The 13312-nt window shown below is 35.1% G+C and overlaps 1 protein-coding gene across 2 annotated transcripts in view; it reads right to left on the reverse strand.

The window, feature by feature from the left end:
• Positions 1 to 3344: 3344 nt before the first annotated feature.
• The window catches only part of LRRC40 (leucine rich repeat containing 40), a 48777-nt gene continuing 38809 nt past the window's right edge, over positions 3345 to 13312 (reverse strand). For both annotated transcript variants that reach the window (XM_055339415.1, XM_055339416.1), the window contains 4 exons: positions 12110 to 12220; positions 9428 to 9505; positions 7038 to 7223; positions 3345 to 4768 (listed from right to left, as the gene is read on the reverse strand). In XM_055339415.1, the coding sequence (XP_055195390.1) occupies positions 4663 to 4768; positions 7038 to 7223; positions 9428 to 9505; positions 12110 to 12220 (481 nt within the window). In that variant the 3' untranslated portion in view covers positions 3345 to 4662. The remainder of the gene's footprint in view (positions 4769 to 7037; positions 7224 to 9427; positions 9506 to 12109; positions 12221 to 13312) is intronic.

Genomic DNA, 13312 nt, shown 5'->3' on the forward strand with positions numbered 1-13312 from the left:
CACAGCCCAGGGAACAAGTGTGTCTCGAATGGGGCCTTAAATCGGTGTCCGATTTTAGGACAATGGGGACATTTACACAGATCTCCTCCCAGGGGGTCAAGCGCCAGGTGAGGGGAAGCCAAGGAGCCATCCCCGGGAACTGAGCTCCGAGCAAGAGGCGACAGGATGGACAGAAGCAAGGAAACCTGGTAACTGGGGGCCGAAGGTGGGCGACGGGGCTACAGCCGGGACATGCAGGTTCAGTAGGGAAGAGGCAGGAAAGCTGCGGGGCCTGGGGGACGAAGGGGCTTGGGAGTTACCCGCTGCAGAAAGGGAGCCTGCAGACTGGCCCAACTGCACCCACAAAATAGTTTTCCAAGTGATCTTGACCTACTTGACATTCTGTTTTTTATTTTATAGAGTTCTAGGATTCCACCGTGGCTTGGCAGTGAGCTTTAAGCCCAGCAACCCCAGGTCTCCTATGTCCTCAGTATTGAGGAAAAGACAGTCTTCATGCTGAATATGCTTTTTATTTAGTCTTTTTGAAAAGCTAATGAATTCAGGGGAATGAAGATAGATGTTAGAGATAAAAACGTGGGTATCTCTAAGAAAATTATCAAATGTAAATGATTCCTTTTTTGTTGGGTCTTATAAAAATACGGGATACTTAAGCACACTGAAGTTTTAAAGTCACTGGATTGTATTGTACAAAGGTATTTTTGGCCCTTTAAAAGGTTATTTTCCTACATGAAGAAAAGTTTTCTTATATAAGAACTTACTGCAACTCAGGTTTTGTGTCTCTGTAGAGAGACACATATATAGGTGTCTTTCTTTGTGCACTTGGTGTTGCACAGGGAAAGTAATGAGGTTAAATATTGCCCAGGTATGCAGGTCAGCTGACTTCTGTGGTAGCTGGATTAAGGAAAGCATTTGGTGAATGGACAAAAGAAATCACAGGCTGTTTCTTTGTATCTTTCTCTCTTCCCCTTCCCCAGCACTCTACCAGAGAACATCTCTTACTGAGTCAGGAAATCCTAATTTTTTTTGGCAAGTCCACAGGAAAACCAAGTTGCAAGTCTCAGGCTGATAGAACATAAAGCAATTCCCATGCTTCTTAGGATGGTTAATGTAGTTTCAGAGTATAATGCTGAACCGAATTTTAGACTCCATACCTGTAGTCTTTCCACTCTTATTGGTCTTGAATGTGGGAAAGGCATCCGTTCAGGGCAGTGAGTGATGCTGAATGTTAAGTTCTACTCCAGGAAATGTGATTTTAGCTTTGATGACGCCTACTGTCAATGGAATGCAATAAATGTTTTATACCGCGTTATGATGTTTAGGTATTTCCCTTTAACATCCTCAGCTGCATTTTTCTCCTTAAAAACACAAGCCTTACTGTTTTCTTTTTGCAGTGAAGAGAAAGATAATTGATAGGCAGGTAAGCTGTCTCAAATCCAGGCAAGTTGCTCTTCGTACTGTGTACAGAAAGGACTAAATGAAGCTTAAGGACAATGGCATGTAAAGGAGCAACTTTTTCCGAGTTAAAAACTCAGAGGTGAATCTACTAAATTGTCAGTTTCAAAGGCCATCTCAGATGACCTTATAGAAGTCAGGTTGCAAATGCCGTAGTTGCATTTTTCCCACTTCATAGCCACCCAGGGGCACCCCGCCCACCCAGTTGTACATAAGTAAACCATAATATGAACTATGGTCTCTCTATACTCAAGGAAGAGATATTAACAGCAGCAATTCTAAGCAGTGATAGATTTGTAATTGGTCTGTAAAGAATGGTAAGTAAACGGATATTAGATACTAGGTTTTAGAATTTTAAGTATCCATGAAAATGATTCTTCCTTCCATTCCTAAACTACTCGACAACCGGTTGCTTCGGATCTTACTTATTTGGGGGAGGGGGATACTGTGTAAAGAAGTTCTAATTCCACCCATTTATATTAATGTTTTTCATATGCACACACATACAAATTATCCATTTTCCCTTTGAGATCATGTAAGTCGGTTAGTGAAATATTTCACTCTTCTTTAAGAAAAATTCCTATGCAGTGACGCAACACTGGGCCATGATTTTACTAAGATGAAGACAGTCTCTAGACTCCTTCTTTTTCAGAATCTGACTTCACTACCATATGTGCAGCACAACAGTGACATCTTAAGGCCAAGTAACAAGAACTCCTTTAGCCAGAGAAAGAACTTGAATTGGGATATGTTTTCAAAGAAATTTCATTATGTTGTCAAGCAGTTTTCAAGTTCACAGTTCGCAACTGCTAGATCTTTATAAATGCTACTTTATGACTTCTTTTGCGGTCTTTGTGAACATTTTAATGTGCACTGGTAAACAGGAACATTTTACATAGACACATTGTATATTAATGCATGCATTTCATTGCATAGTTTATTGATACTCCCCTTGTAAAGCTTTTATGGAAGAAATAAGCCACAGGAGTATAGCAAAAGAGGCTTATTAATCTTTATAAATTGGGGCCTTTTCTGTCTCTTTGCTAGGCTAGGTGGCTGTATACAAATTCGGGTGGGAGGGGGCAAGAAACACCTCAACGTTTAAGGTTTTCTACATGGGTGACTTCTAGCCAACTCAAAGCAGATTGCTTACTTTAGTAACAAATTTTACCATTTTATAAAAAAAAAAAAATCATGACATGTTTAATTGAAATGGCTGTATTGTAATTAATATTTTGAGATAATTGTGATTTTGAGCTTATATATAAAAAGTTGTCATTTTTGTATGTGCTAAAAATGTACAATTAACAGTACTTTTTAGTTGAACTACTTATTGATGTAAATAAACACTGAATGAAGACATATTTACTACCTTATTAACATAGATTGTGAATGTACTTAATGGAGTTTTTTTTTTTTTGCAGTATAAGACCATAATGACCTTGAAAGCTGCTTCATTTTATGTGCAAAGGAGTCCTAAGAATCTATATTTTAAATTTACTGAATCAGTGAAATTAATCACTTTGTCAGTTAATTTGCAAATGCAAGCTGTATTCTCCAGTTTCTTTTATGTATTGACACTAATTGGTAAAGGTGTACAATGTGATTAGAATGCATTTGAAGATGCTTTCTGTACAGATACAAAATACAGGGACTACAATAATGCTGTGCAGTGTATAGCAGAGCCATTTTTCGGCTTTGGTGTACTCAACTTTTTCAGTATTTAAAAACGTGTTTTGAATAACCTAAAAGTCTCTTTATTGTATAAATAATAAAATGTCACCTTATTGTAAAGTGTCTTTTGTTTAATATTGAAGCAGACTGCTTAGCCACAGAGTTGTAGTATGAAAAGAGAATGTTTCTTTTACACCAAAAACATAACCATATTATAATCCATATTTGAAAAATGTAATTTTTATTATGAACATGTATTTATCTTTACTAGCAATGATTTTTCTTCATAAGTATGCCTCTATGAGCCAAAAACAAGCTAGCTACCTACCTAACTATATAAATTAATATACATTCTGTTGATTGGTTACTTAATAGAATCACATGGCGAGTTTCATCATGACTGATCAGCCGACCTCTGACATTTTACCTCTGACATTTTTGGTGTAAGTAAAAATATTTCTATTTTATTTTTACTAAATCAAGTTAACCTATAGCAAATTCCCTTTTAGAAAATTTCCACATGGCTAACAAGTTTAGTCTTATGAAGATAAGATGCAAATTTGAAAAGTAAGGCCCTGGAAATAAAAAAGATAGACAAGGTTGGATTAGAACACACCAACAGATAGATAATGTATACAAATACCTGCTTAGTAATAAGTACTTAAGAAATTTCCAGGATTTCTATGTGATACATGTTATTATTTTCTGTTGCTGTTATCTATTGAATTAATAAAATAAGCTCTTCAGCACTTTTAAAAAGAAGAACAAACATACTTGGAGGGAAAAATATGCAGATCCAATCCCTTCAAATTCAAAATTCAAATTTCTTGAATCCAGAAGTACTAGATCATTGTATGGAAACTTAATACTAAGAAGTCATTTAAAAAAAAAAAAAAAAAACTTTGTCAAATTTTAGATTCAAAACTGTGAGAACAATTTTAACACTCTTCCCTATTTTCTCTACCAGTAACTACATTTCATATAGCATTTCTGTTACATTAGAAATTCTGACAAAATGGTTTCATAAAATGGGAAAAGGCTAAACAAGTAACATTTCAACTAGATTAAAACAAAAACAAGACAGTGAATGTTAATTTAAAACTTATACCAAGACCAATCACATCACAAAAGTCTTATCATGAGTAAGGAAAAGTCTTATTTTTTTTACACCAAAAAACAGTTTGGAATGAAATTCAATTTTATGTCTAACAAAAAGGTAGAAATTAGATGGTCATATTCAAATCAATGGTTCACATAATATGTAACACAAACAGAAATAGGGGGAAATCCCCACTTTTACAAAAATGTTTTATCATTATAAAAATATCAAACTAACTTAAAAATTCACTTTTGAAGAAACTGCTATCTTATAAGGAATGAAAGTAAGATAAATCTTATACAAAACATTTAGAATAAATGCATGAACACTGCATGTGGTTATCACCTTTACAAATGCATAATACCTTAGAAAAATGTTATTTATCAATGTAAGAAGTCTAAGAATTAACATGACCAAGATTATAAAATAGCTCCAATTTAAGTAGGAATCCGGTCTCTCAAATATTCCAGAATAGCAGCTGTTCCTTTCATTAATATGGCTGCTCGAGGAACACGGAATGGATTTCCATCTAGTAGTAATGTTCTAAACAAAAAAACAGAATTAAGAATTTTAACATTTTCTATTAGGGAGGCTTTTCTTCTAATTTCATTTGCAATTTTATAGATATAATCTGTGTATTTTTTTTTCTATTTGTCCCTTTTCAAATCTAAGCATTTCAACAGATGTAATTAGAACTACAATAACCCAAACAACATTAATTGAATAGTTAGTATATGAAAGATACTGTGCTGAGTAATTTATGTTCGCTGGCTCTCTTAATTATAACACATAAATTACTCAGCCCAATGCATCATATGTAGACACCATTAATATTCCTATTTAATAGGTAAGGAAACAGAAATTCAGAGAAGACAGTTATGTCCAAGATCATACACCCATTAAACAGAAGAGCTGTGACATGAATCACCATTTTACAATCCATCCTCTTCTCGATCTTACGATGACCATGTACTAATAACTACATGGCTGAATTCTATTTACACACTAGAACGAGCACACTCGTCAGCATACCAAGGATTATAATGTAACCAATATATCCGCCCTCGACCCTGGGAAACCAGGACACATGCCTGCGCTCTACCTCCCTTGGCCAGATACACACACAAAATCTATTTACGTGTTCTGAAATGAGGTTCAACTTAAGATTTGAGGGCTGGCTGATTTGTTTTTTTTTTATATAATTAATGAAATAAATGATAAGATAAAGAGACTTTTAATTTTCAGCAACTTAAGTATTTGTGTAAACAAAAGCCAAAGGATTCATACCCCATTATACAGTAGATCTAAATTATATCTTCAAAATTTGAATGGGCTGTGACAATTCTTTTAAAGACTGATTATCTTAATTTATAAAAAGGAATTAATTACAGCCAGTTTTCTCATTATTCACAGGCTCCATATTGTGCTAATTTGCATACCACTAAAATTTATTAGTAACCCCAAAATCAGTACACATGGCACTTTTGAGGTCATTTTTGGATATGCACAACAGCACCAAAAAATATGAGTCCATCAACAGGCACATTCTGAGCTGAGGTCAAATAAGGTGATGCTGTCCCTTCTTGTGTCAGTTCTCACACTGTTGTAATCAACTGTCCTTTCTGTGATCTACTTAGGAGTGCAACATTTTTTGCATTTTTGTACTTTGTGTGTTGGTGAGTTTGCTGTTTAATATGCCCCACAAGTGTGGTGGCTCAAGTGTTGTCTACTTTTCCTAAACACATGAAGGGTGTCGTGTGCCTTACAGAGAAGATAAATATACCAGAGAAGCTTCATTCGGGCGTGAATTACAGTGTGGTCTGGCCATAGTTAAAATATTAATGAATAAATAATAGTAAATACAGAAACACACACAAAAAAACAAGGTTCTATATTGACTCGTTCATGAAAATGTGACTAGAGGCTCCAAAGAGCCTAAGTCTATAATTCCCCCAGCAGTCACTAATTTGGTGTTCACTTTATAAGATGCAACTACTGTAAATAACAAGAACCAATTGTATTTGCCTCTTACTGTTCACGAATATTGAGGTACCGAAACAGCTGCCAGTGCCCCCCGGTAAAGCAAAATATGCCAAACCATCATATACAGTTTTCAGTAATTAAACTACTTCTGACACATTCTGCTTAAGTACTTGGCTTTCTGTTGACATGTCAAACTCTCTTTAATTCATTTAACAAGCACTTATTGGGTGCTCACTGTGTTCTAGGCACTGGGACAACTCTCTTCTAAAGGAGGAAAAAGAAACGGTATAAATGAGTCCATAAAAGGCAGGATAGAAAATCAGAGGGAGGGACTAACTCTGCTTGGAGAAGAGGGAAGGTTTTTCAAAGATGATATTTAGGTTGATTACTGATAAAAGCAGGGTAGAGGCATTTAAGGCTCAAGTAACAACTAAAACAGAATAAGAAAGGCCATGCTGGGCTTGAAATAAATGGTCAAAGTCTGTAATCAGATTTTGAAAAACCTTATATACATAACTGGGGAGTTTATATTTCCCTGACATTTTTTATGCAGTGGAGTTTCGAGTTATACACACACAGTGATGACAAAAGGATCAGAAAACAATCAGTTCCTATGTTTACACATAGATTATGCCATAATAAACAAAGCTAAAAATACACATTTTTGGTAAAACTTGAAAAGTGGAATTGGGATCCTGGATTTTGTTACCTGTTATTTTTAACACATTAAATTGTTTACCTCAACTTTCCTGGGAGTACCTCAACAAGACAAAAACAACTTACAAACTGATCAAATAAACGGTAAACCTTAGCGTAATGGTGTGGTTACCTTAAGTTCACACAATTACCAAGCTCTGGTGGAATTTGTAGGAGGTCATTATTTTGAAGGTCCAATGTGATCAGATTTTCCATTGCCTTCATTTTCTGAGGGTCCACAGATCCAACCTGGTTGTTACTAATCAAAATAGTTTCAAGTGTGGGAATGTGATACAGAACGTCAGGTAGTATTTTGAACCTATTAAAATATGAACAGAATCAAGGCAAAATCATTCCTTCAAATAGATGATCTTAAGTTTGATACCATGATGTAGTTTTCTTCAGTGTAATTTATTTTGTATCTGGTTTAAGTCCTCTATTCAAATTTTCAAGAAAATGAATGGATTCTGGAAAACATGAAATATATGTTAAGTGGACAGACTTTGTAACACGTTGTATTTATTGTGCAAATCCAACCAAAGTTTAGAGTAAATTCTATGTTTTTCTTTTCACATTTATGAAACAAGAAAATCCTCCCCAGAGCCTCTATACAAAGGTCTCCATGTAGGTATTCTTCCTTGGTTTGCTTTTACTTCTTATGAAATGGAATTACTACCAATATATCAAGTAGATATTAGAGATTTATATTTTGCTCCGATGGAAGCTTCCAAAATACGCGCATCTTTGGTTCTTGAAAAGATCACAAACTAACACTGACTGCTGCTTGCTCATCCAAAGCACTACTGGAGATGTCACAAAAAAAGAAGGCAAGGCTCAGAGCAACATTATTAAGGATCTCTTGGGGGACAGTGGCTAGCATGGTTTCAGTGTGAGATAAACTGTGGCATGGACTAGAAAAGACAAGGGATGGGCTGAAGGACAGATTAATAGCTGTGGCCTTTTTACTTCCCCATACTGCCCTTTTGTTTTGTTGCCTTGATGTGACAGCAAGCAAGCAAGCAAGCAATGGCAAGCATAAACTCAAGATGGCTCTGAAGTTCCAGCGGGACTGGAGAGTTAGTACCTAGGAGTACAGGGGGACCAAACTGCCCCAAAGCAGTCCTCCCTCTTCTTTCTCAGCAATGCCTGAACAAGGGAATCTAAATAGATGTAGCTCACCTGTTAACACAGAAGTTAGCTTCTGCCATCTTCCCAAAGACATCACATGAAAATGTTTTTGACAGCTCAACAGACAATAAACTGATAGTTCAGGTCACAAAGATTAGCAAATTATTTGAGAAGCACACATATTTTTAAATACTGATATAACCTATAACATGAGAAAGCACGAGCAATAATGAAGCAGACAAAACAAAAATTTAAACAGGCAGTGTTTTAGACACATCACTGTGCCTTAGCTCCCTCAACTGCAGATGAGGAGTGACAATTGTACTAAGCTTATTGTTATAAGTGCTGAATGTTTAAGCTCGAATGCAGTAAGTACATGTTAGTTATTAATATTTAGATTATTGCCAGAATCAGCTTACATCATAGGAAACAAACGGCCTAGTTATTAAGAGCCCAAGTACTGGAGGCAAGCCACCTGAGCTCAAACCCCGGATCTATAATTTACTATTTTTGTGAACCTTAGCAAAGCATAAATATCTAATATTTACTTAATTATACTGCCAGTAATTCTGTTTCATTAGAAATAAAAGCGAACTAAGGAAGAATACCTATGTGGAGACATTTTATAGAAAAGCTTAGGAGGATTCCCTTAACTTCTAATCCTTGATTTTTAAATGAACAGGACAGATTCACAGTGAGAGAAACCTCTACCCTTTTGTGAGGACTCAATGAGATAATATATGCCCTTAGTCCTGTGACAGCAGATAATAAACTCCCAATAAGTATTAGCAGTATCTTTACAGTGTTTGCAGAATGAAATCTATTAGTTGGCGTATAAAGCTCTGAAAGGACTCGCTCCCGCTTACCTGACCAACTTGGTTTATTATTTCTATTCCTTTACCCCCTCACTTGGGGTCCAAGCCATATCAAACTGCTGGAAGTGTCCCAAACACACCATGTTCCCATCCATTTGTGCCTTTAGTGCCTGTCATGTGCTCCGCCTGGGAAGCCCAATCCCTGTGTGTCTGGCTGACGTCTAATTTTTAGGTCTCGGCTTCAATGCTGTCTCCTCTATCTTTGGCCAATCTCAGAAAACACCTTTTCCTAGGCACTGCATTTTCACTATAGCAATTATAATTCTTTATTTACATCTGTCTTCCTACTAGGCTACAAGTTTCTTAGAATTGTTAAAAGGAAAAGTCTACTAGACAGCAGCTGTGAAAATTCTAAGAAAGCAATATCACTTTCAATTCTAACTAGAATAAGGTGAAAATAAACCTGAATATTTAAATAAACACTCGAGGCCTTTTGATTGGACTCTTTGAGGTGTATTCTCTAAGACCTATAAATTCTCCACATAAATATCCTTAGTCATAGATTAGTCTGTTCTCTCACCTGTTAAAGGAAAGGTTAATTGTTTGTAATCTTATCAGCGATTCCATTTCTTCAGGCAAAGAATTTAAAAAATTGTTCCTAAATTGGAAATAAAAAGATGATTTATGAAGTCTGAAAATTTGTACAAGTTTAATTTATAATTAACGTGTTGAACAGACACAAAACTACATAGCTTGGTTTGTTAGTCCTTAATCCAATCACATTAAGGCTGAGTCCTGAGAATTGTGAATCAGTCAGCTGGCTCAGGTATTTGATTAGTGTGCCAAATCCTAATACCAATACACAACCAATTGATAAAGCAACCAAATCTTTAATAATACACTTAATGGGGCAAACACTGTAAACTAATCACTTCCCTCCTTCGAACTAATCTCAGCAGTACTTCTTACAGATAGGGCGGCCATGGAGAGATCATGCCTGTAAATACCATATTATTTGATGCCACAAATATTTGATTTATGTTTAACACATATATCTTGCATACAGACATGAAATTCTAAGAACTGTAAAATTTTATGAAAAAACAAGAGTGATGAGATTCTGTATACCTAGAAATTTGGAGCTTTCTACTCCATAGGTATTAAGCAAGTCCATTTCTACTACGTTTAGAATTTCAATTTGTACAATGCTAATGTGAAATATTTTTAAGAATCTTATAATCAAGGATGGCAGTAAACAGAATCTCATTTACTGTTAGAAGGATCTGGGAATAATGTTAAAAGGAAGGTTAACAACAAGAAGAAGGATTCTAGGCCCTATATAATTACTAATAATAGAAAATATTTGTAAGAAAATTATATCCAACTAGATGGCTACCTATTACAACTGAGTCATTTTCTCTAAATTTCTTTGGGTTCAGAAGTCAAGCCTATATATTGTCATACTTTCTACACCTATGTTCTTTTTCCTTTTCTTCAGTTACTGTCTCTAATAACTTGTACTGAAAAATGTACTGCTGGTTTCTATCCTTTTCCAAGGATCTTATATAGCTACTGATATCAGATATAAAAGCGTACATTAGTCACTTAATTAGAAACCTGAAGGTATAGATAATGGCGTACACATAACACACTCTAAGAATGGGACAAAAATAAAGAGAGCGGTAATGACTACATGAATTTATTCTCTCTGCTCCATTAATGCTGAACACTACAACATGGTTTTACACAGCTTTGCCAGTGTAACTGCCACACCAAAACAGAGGCAATTTGACATTTAATAGGAGCAGAGTATTAGATTTGCTTTAATCCCATAAGCCAAAAAAAGTCTCTACAAGCAGAATAAATCCTCAAACAGAAAAATCTTAGCTTATTCTTATTTACCTATTGTTTGAGCAGAGCAAGAGGAGCTACAGCTTAAATAAACTAAAAGCGCACCTCGTAACAACATATGAGTAGGAAGTGTAGATAATGAAGTAATAGTATACAAATAAAGACTTAAAGCCCAGGGGGAACCTGGGTGGCTCAGTGGTTGAGCATCTGCCTTTGGCTCAGGTCATGATCCTGAGGTCCTGGGATCGAGTCTCGCATCGGGCTCCCGCAGGGAGGCATGCTTCTCCCTCTGCCTGGGTCTCTGTCTCTCTCTGCGTGTCTCTCATGAATAAATAACATATTTTTTAAAAAAAAGAAAATCTGAAAGCCCAAACAAATAAATATTTGACTATCTACCTCTTAGTCATTTATTATTACTAATCCTCAAAGAACTGTAGCAATTCCGATCCTGTCACTTCAACTTAGGACATATTTAAATTAAACTTCCTATTACCTCCACAAAGCCTTAAATAGTTTGTTTTCTTTCCTTTAGTTGCCACTCATGGTGGTCTTTTCTTTCTTTCTGGTCTTGAATGTTTACTATACTTTGAAACCAAATAGGTTTTCTTCTTAAGATTTTATTAATTTGAAAGGGAAAGAGAGTGAAAGAGCAAAAGAGAGAAAAAGAAAGAAAGAAAAGGAAAGGAAAGAAAGGAAAGGAAAGGAAAGGAAAGGAAAGGAAAGGAAAGGAAAGAGAAAAGAAAAGAAAAGAAAAAAGAGAAAAGAAAGAAAAAGAAAAGGAAAGAGGAAGAAAGAAAGAAAGAAAGAAGAAAGAAAGAAAGAAAGAAAGAAAGAAAGAAAGAAAGAAAGAAAGAAAGAAAGGGAGGGAGGGCCCGAGCACAAGCAGGGAGGGGCAGAGGGAGAGGAAGAAGCAGACACCCCGCTGAACAGACGGCCGGATGCAGGATCAATCCCAGGATTCTGGGATCATAACCTGAGCTGAAGGCAGCCATTTAACTGAGCCCCCAAGAGCCCCCAAATAGGTTCTTATTTTAAGGGAAGCCAGGCTAGCTGCTGTGCCAACATAGGATTTTGAGTTTTATACCATTTACTTTCAGAAAAGGAACGACTGGAAACAAACACTTCCATGGGCTATTTGTAATTTTAAGCATAAATTTAAAGAATGTGTTAATATTTTTGAAATATTTTAAATAATTATTTCTTACTTAACTTATAATTGCCTAAAATGATAGATGTTTGATTAAAATATTTCCTAAATGCCTAATTTTAGATTTGTCCAAAAGTGTTTATTAATAAACTAAAGAGCAATTTCCACACGTACTCAGGAAATACGAGGGAAAGAACAAATGTTAAGCTAAACTCAAAGACAAGTTATAATGAAAAAAAGTGAAGCAACAGCATCAATAAATACCTGAGATCTAAAAAAGTCAATTTCTGAAGCATACATAATTCCAAGGATATAAAGGAAAGCTTATTAAAACTGAGATTGACATCAGAAACCATTTCCTTCAGTTCCACAATCCTGAAACAAAAACAATTTTAAAATGTTAGCTCTTGAATTTACTGTCAGAACTTCAAAACTCCAAGGAGATCACAGGAGGAAAAATCCTATATTATTTTTGCTAAAATTAAGATTTCCTGTAACTTTTACTTTTCTCACTAAAATTTCCATCAGTTTGGATGTGTATTCTGTAACATAGTAGTTTTCTTTTAAGACTGCATAATATAATATTCTGAGTACCTCACAATGATTTTTATGATACATCAAACTTTTTAAAGTATAAGATTTTTTTTGTTCAAATTAACGTTATATTGATCATGACTACAAGAAAACATTAAGTTAATTCCGAGGTTTGGTAAGTGTCATGACTAAATAACTTAAGTCAAAGACGTAAAGAGAAATACTTAAACACTTCTAAGCAAGCCTAATCAACCTTAGTAATTTTAAAGCACGCTATTAACTCTAAGAAATGTTAGATATGATTTGCCAACAAATGAAACTACATGAAAGAAAGTATATCAACTGCTGTGCTAAAGAAAGATGAGTTTGGATATGTAACTGATAAAACTTTTTTGGAAAGTTTTTGCATATATGTACTGAGGTAATTCTGGAAATCTGATCTAAAGAAATAGTATGTTTTGTTTTATTCATTGCCATAATTAACCACCTTATAGTATTAGATAATTTAGATTTTAGAAGTATTGTTTTTAACAAAGGAAAACACTTATGATAAAGAAACCAGTTAAGATACAAATGGTATAGGTAATTCTAAATGGGAAATAGCTTGAAATAAAACATGCCATGAACAGAATAAATCAATGATGGGACTAAAAATGATCTGTCCCTTCATTTTGTCCAAAATTTTATGAATAAGTATTATTTTCACAACCAGGAAATTATACAGTGAAAAGTATGCTTGGGAAATAAAAATTTAAGAGGGAAAACTCTCAGGATCACGGTATGTCCTGACTACCTTTCTTCTTTGGCTCCCTAAATTGCCAAAAAATGTGTCGAGAAACACCGCTGTTTTGCACATGCAGACTGTGAGGTAAAATGAGAAAGTAAGTGATGAAGGTGATGCGTTTTAACTCCTTCCACCTCCATTGCCAGTTT

Source organism: Nyctereutes procyonoides, unplaced genomic scaffold (assembly GCF_905146905.1).
Source record: "Nyctereutes procyonoides isolate TBG_1078 unplaced genomic scaffold, NYPRO_anot_genome, whole genome shotgun sequence".
Taxonomy (NCBI): Eukaryota; Metazoa; Chordata; class Mammalia; order Carnivora; family Canidae; genus Nyctereutes; species Nyctereutes procyonoides.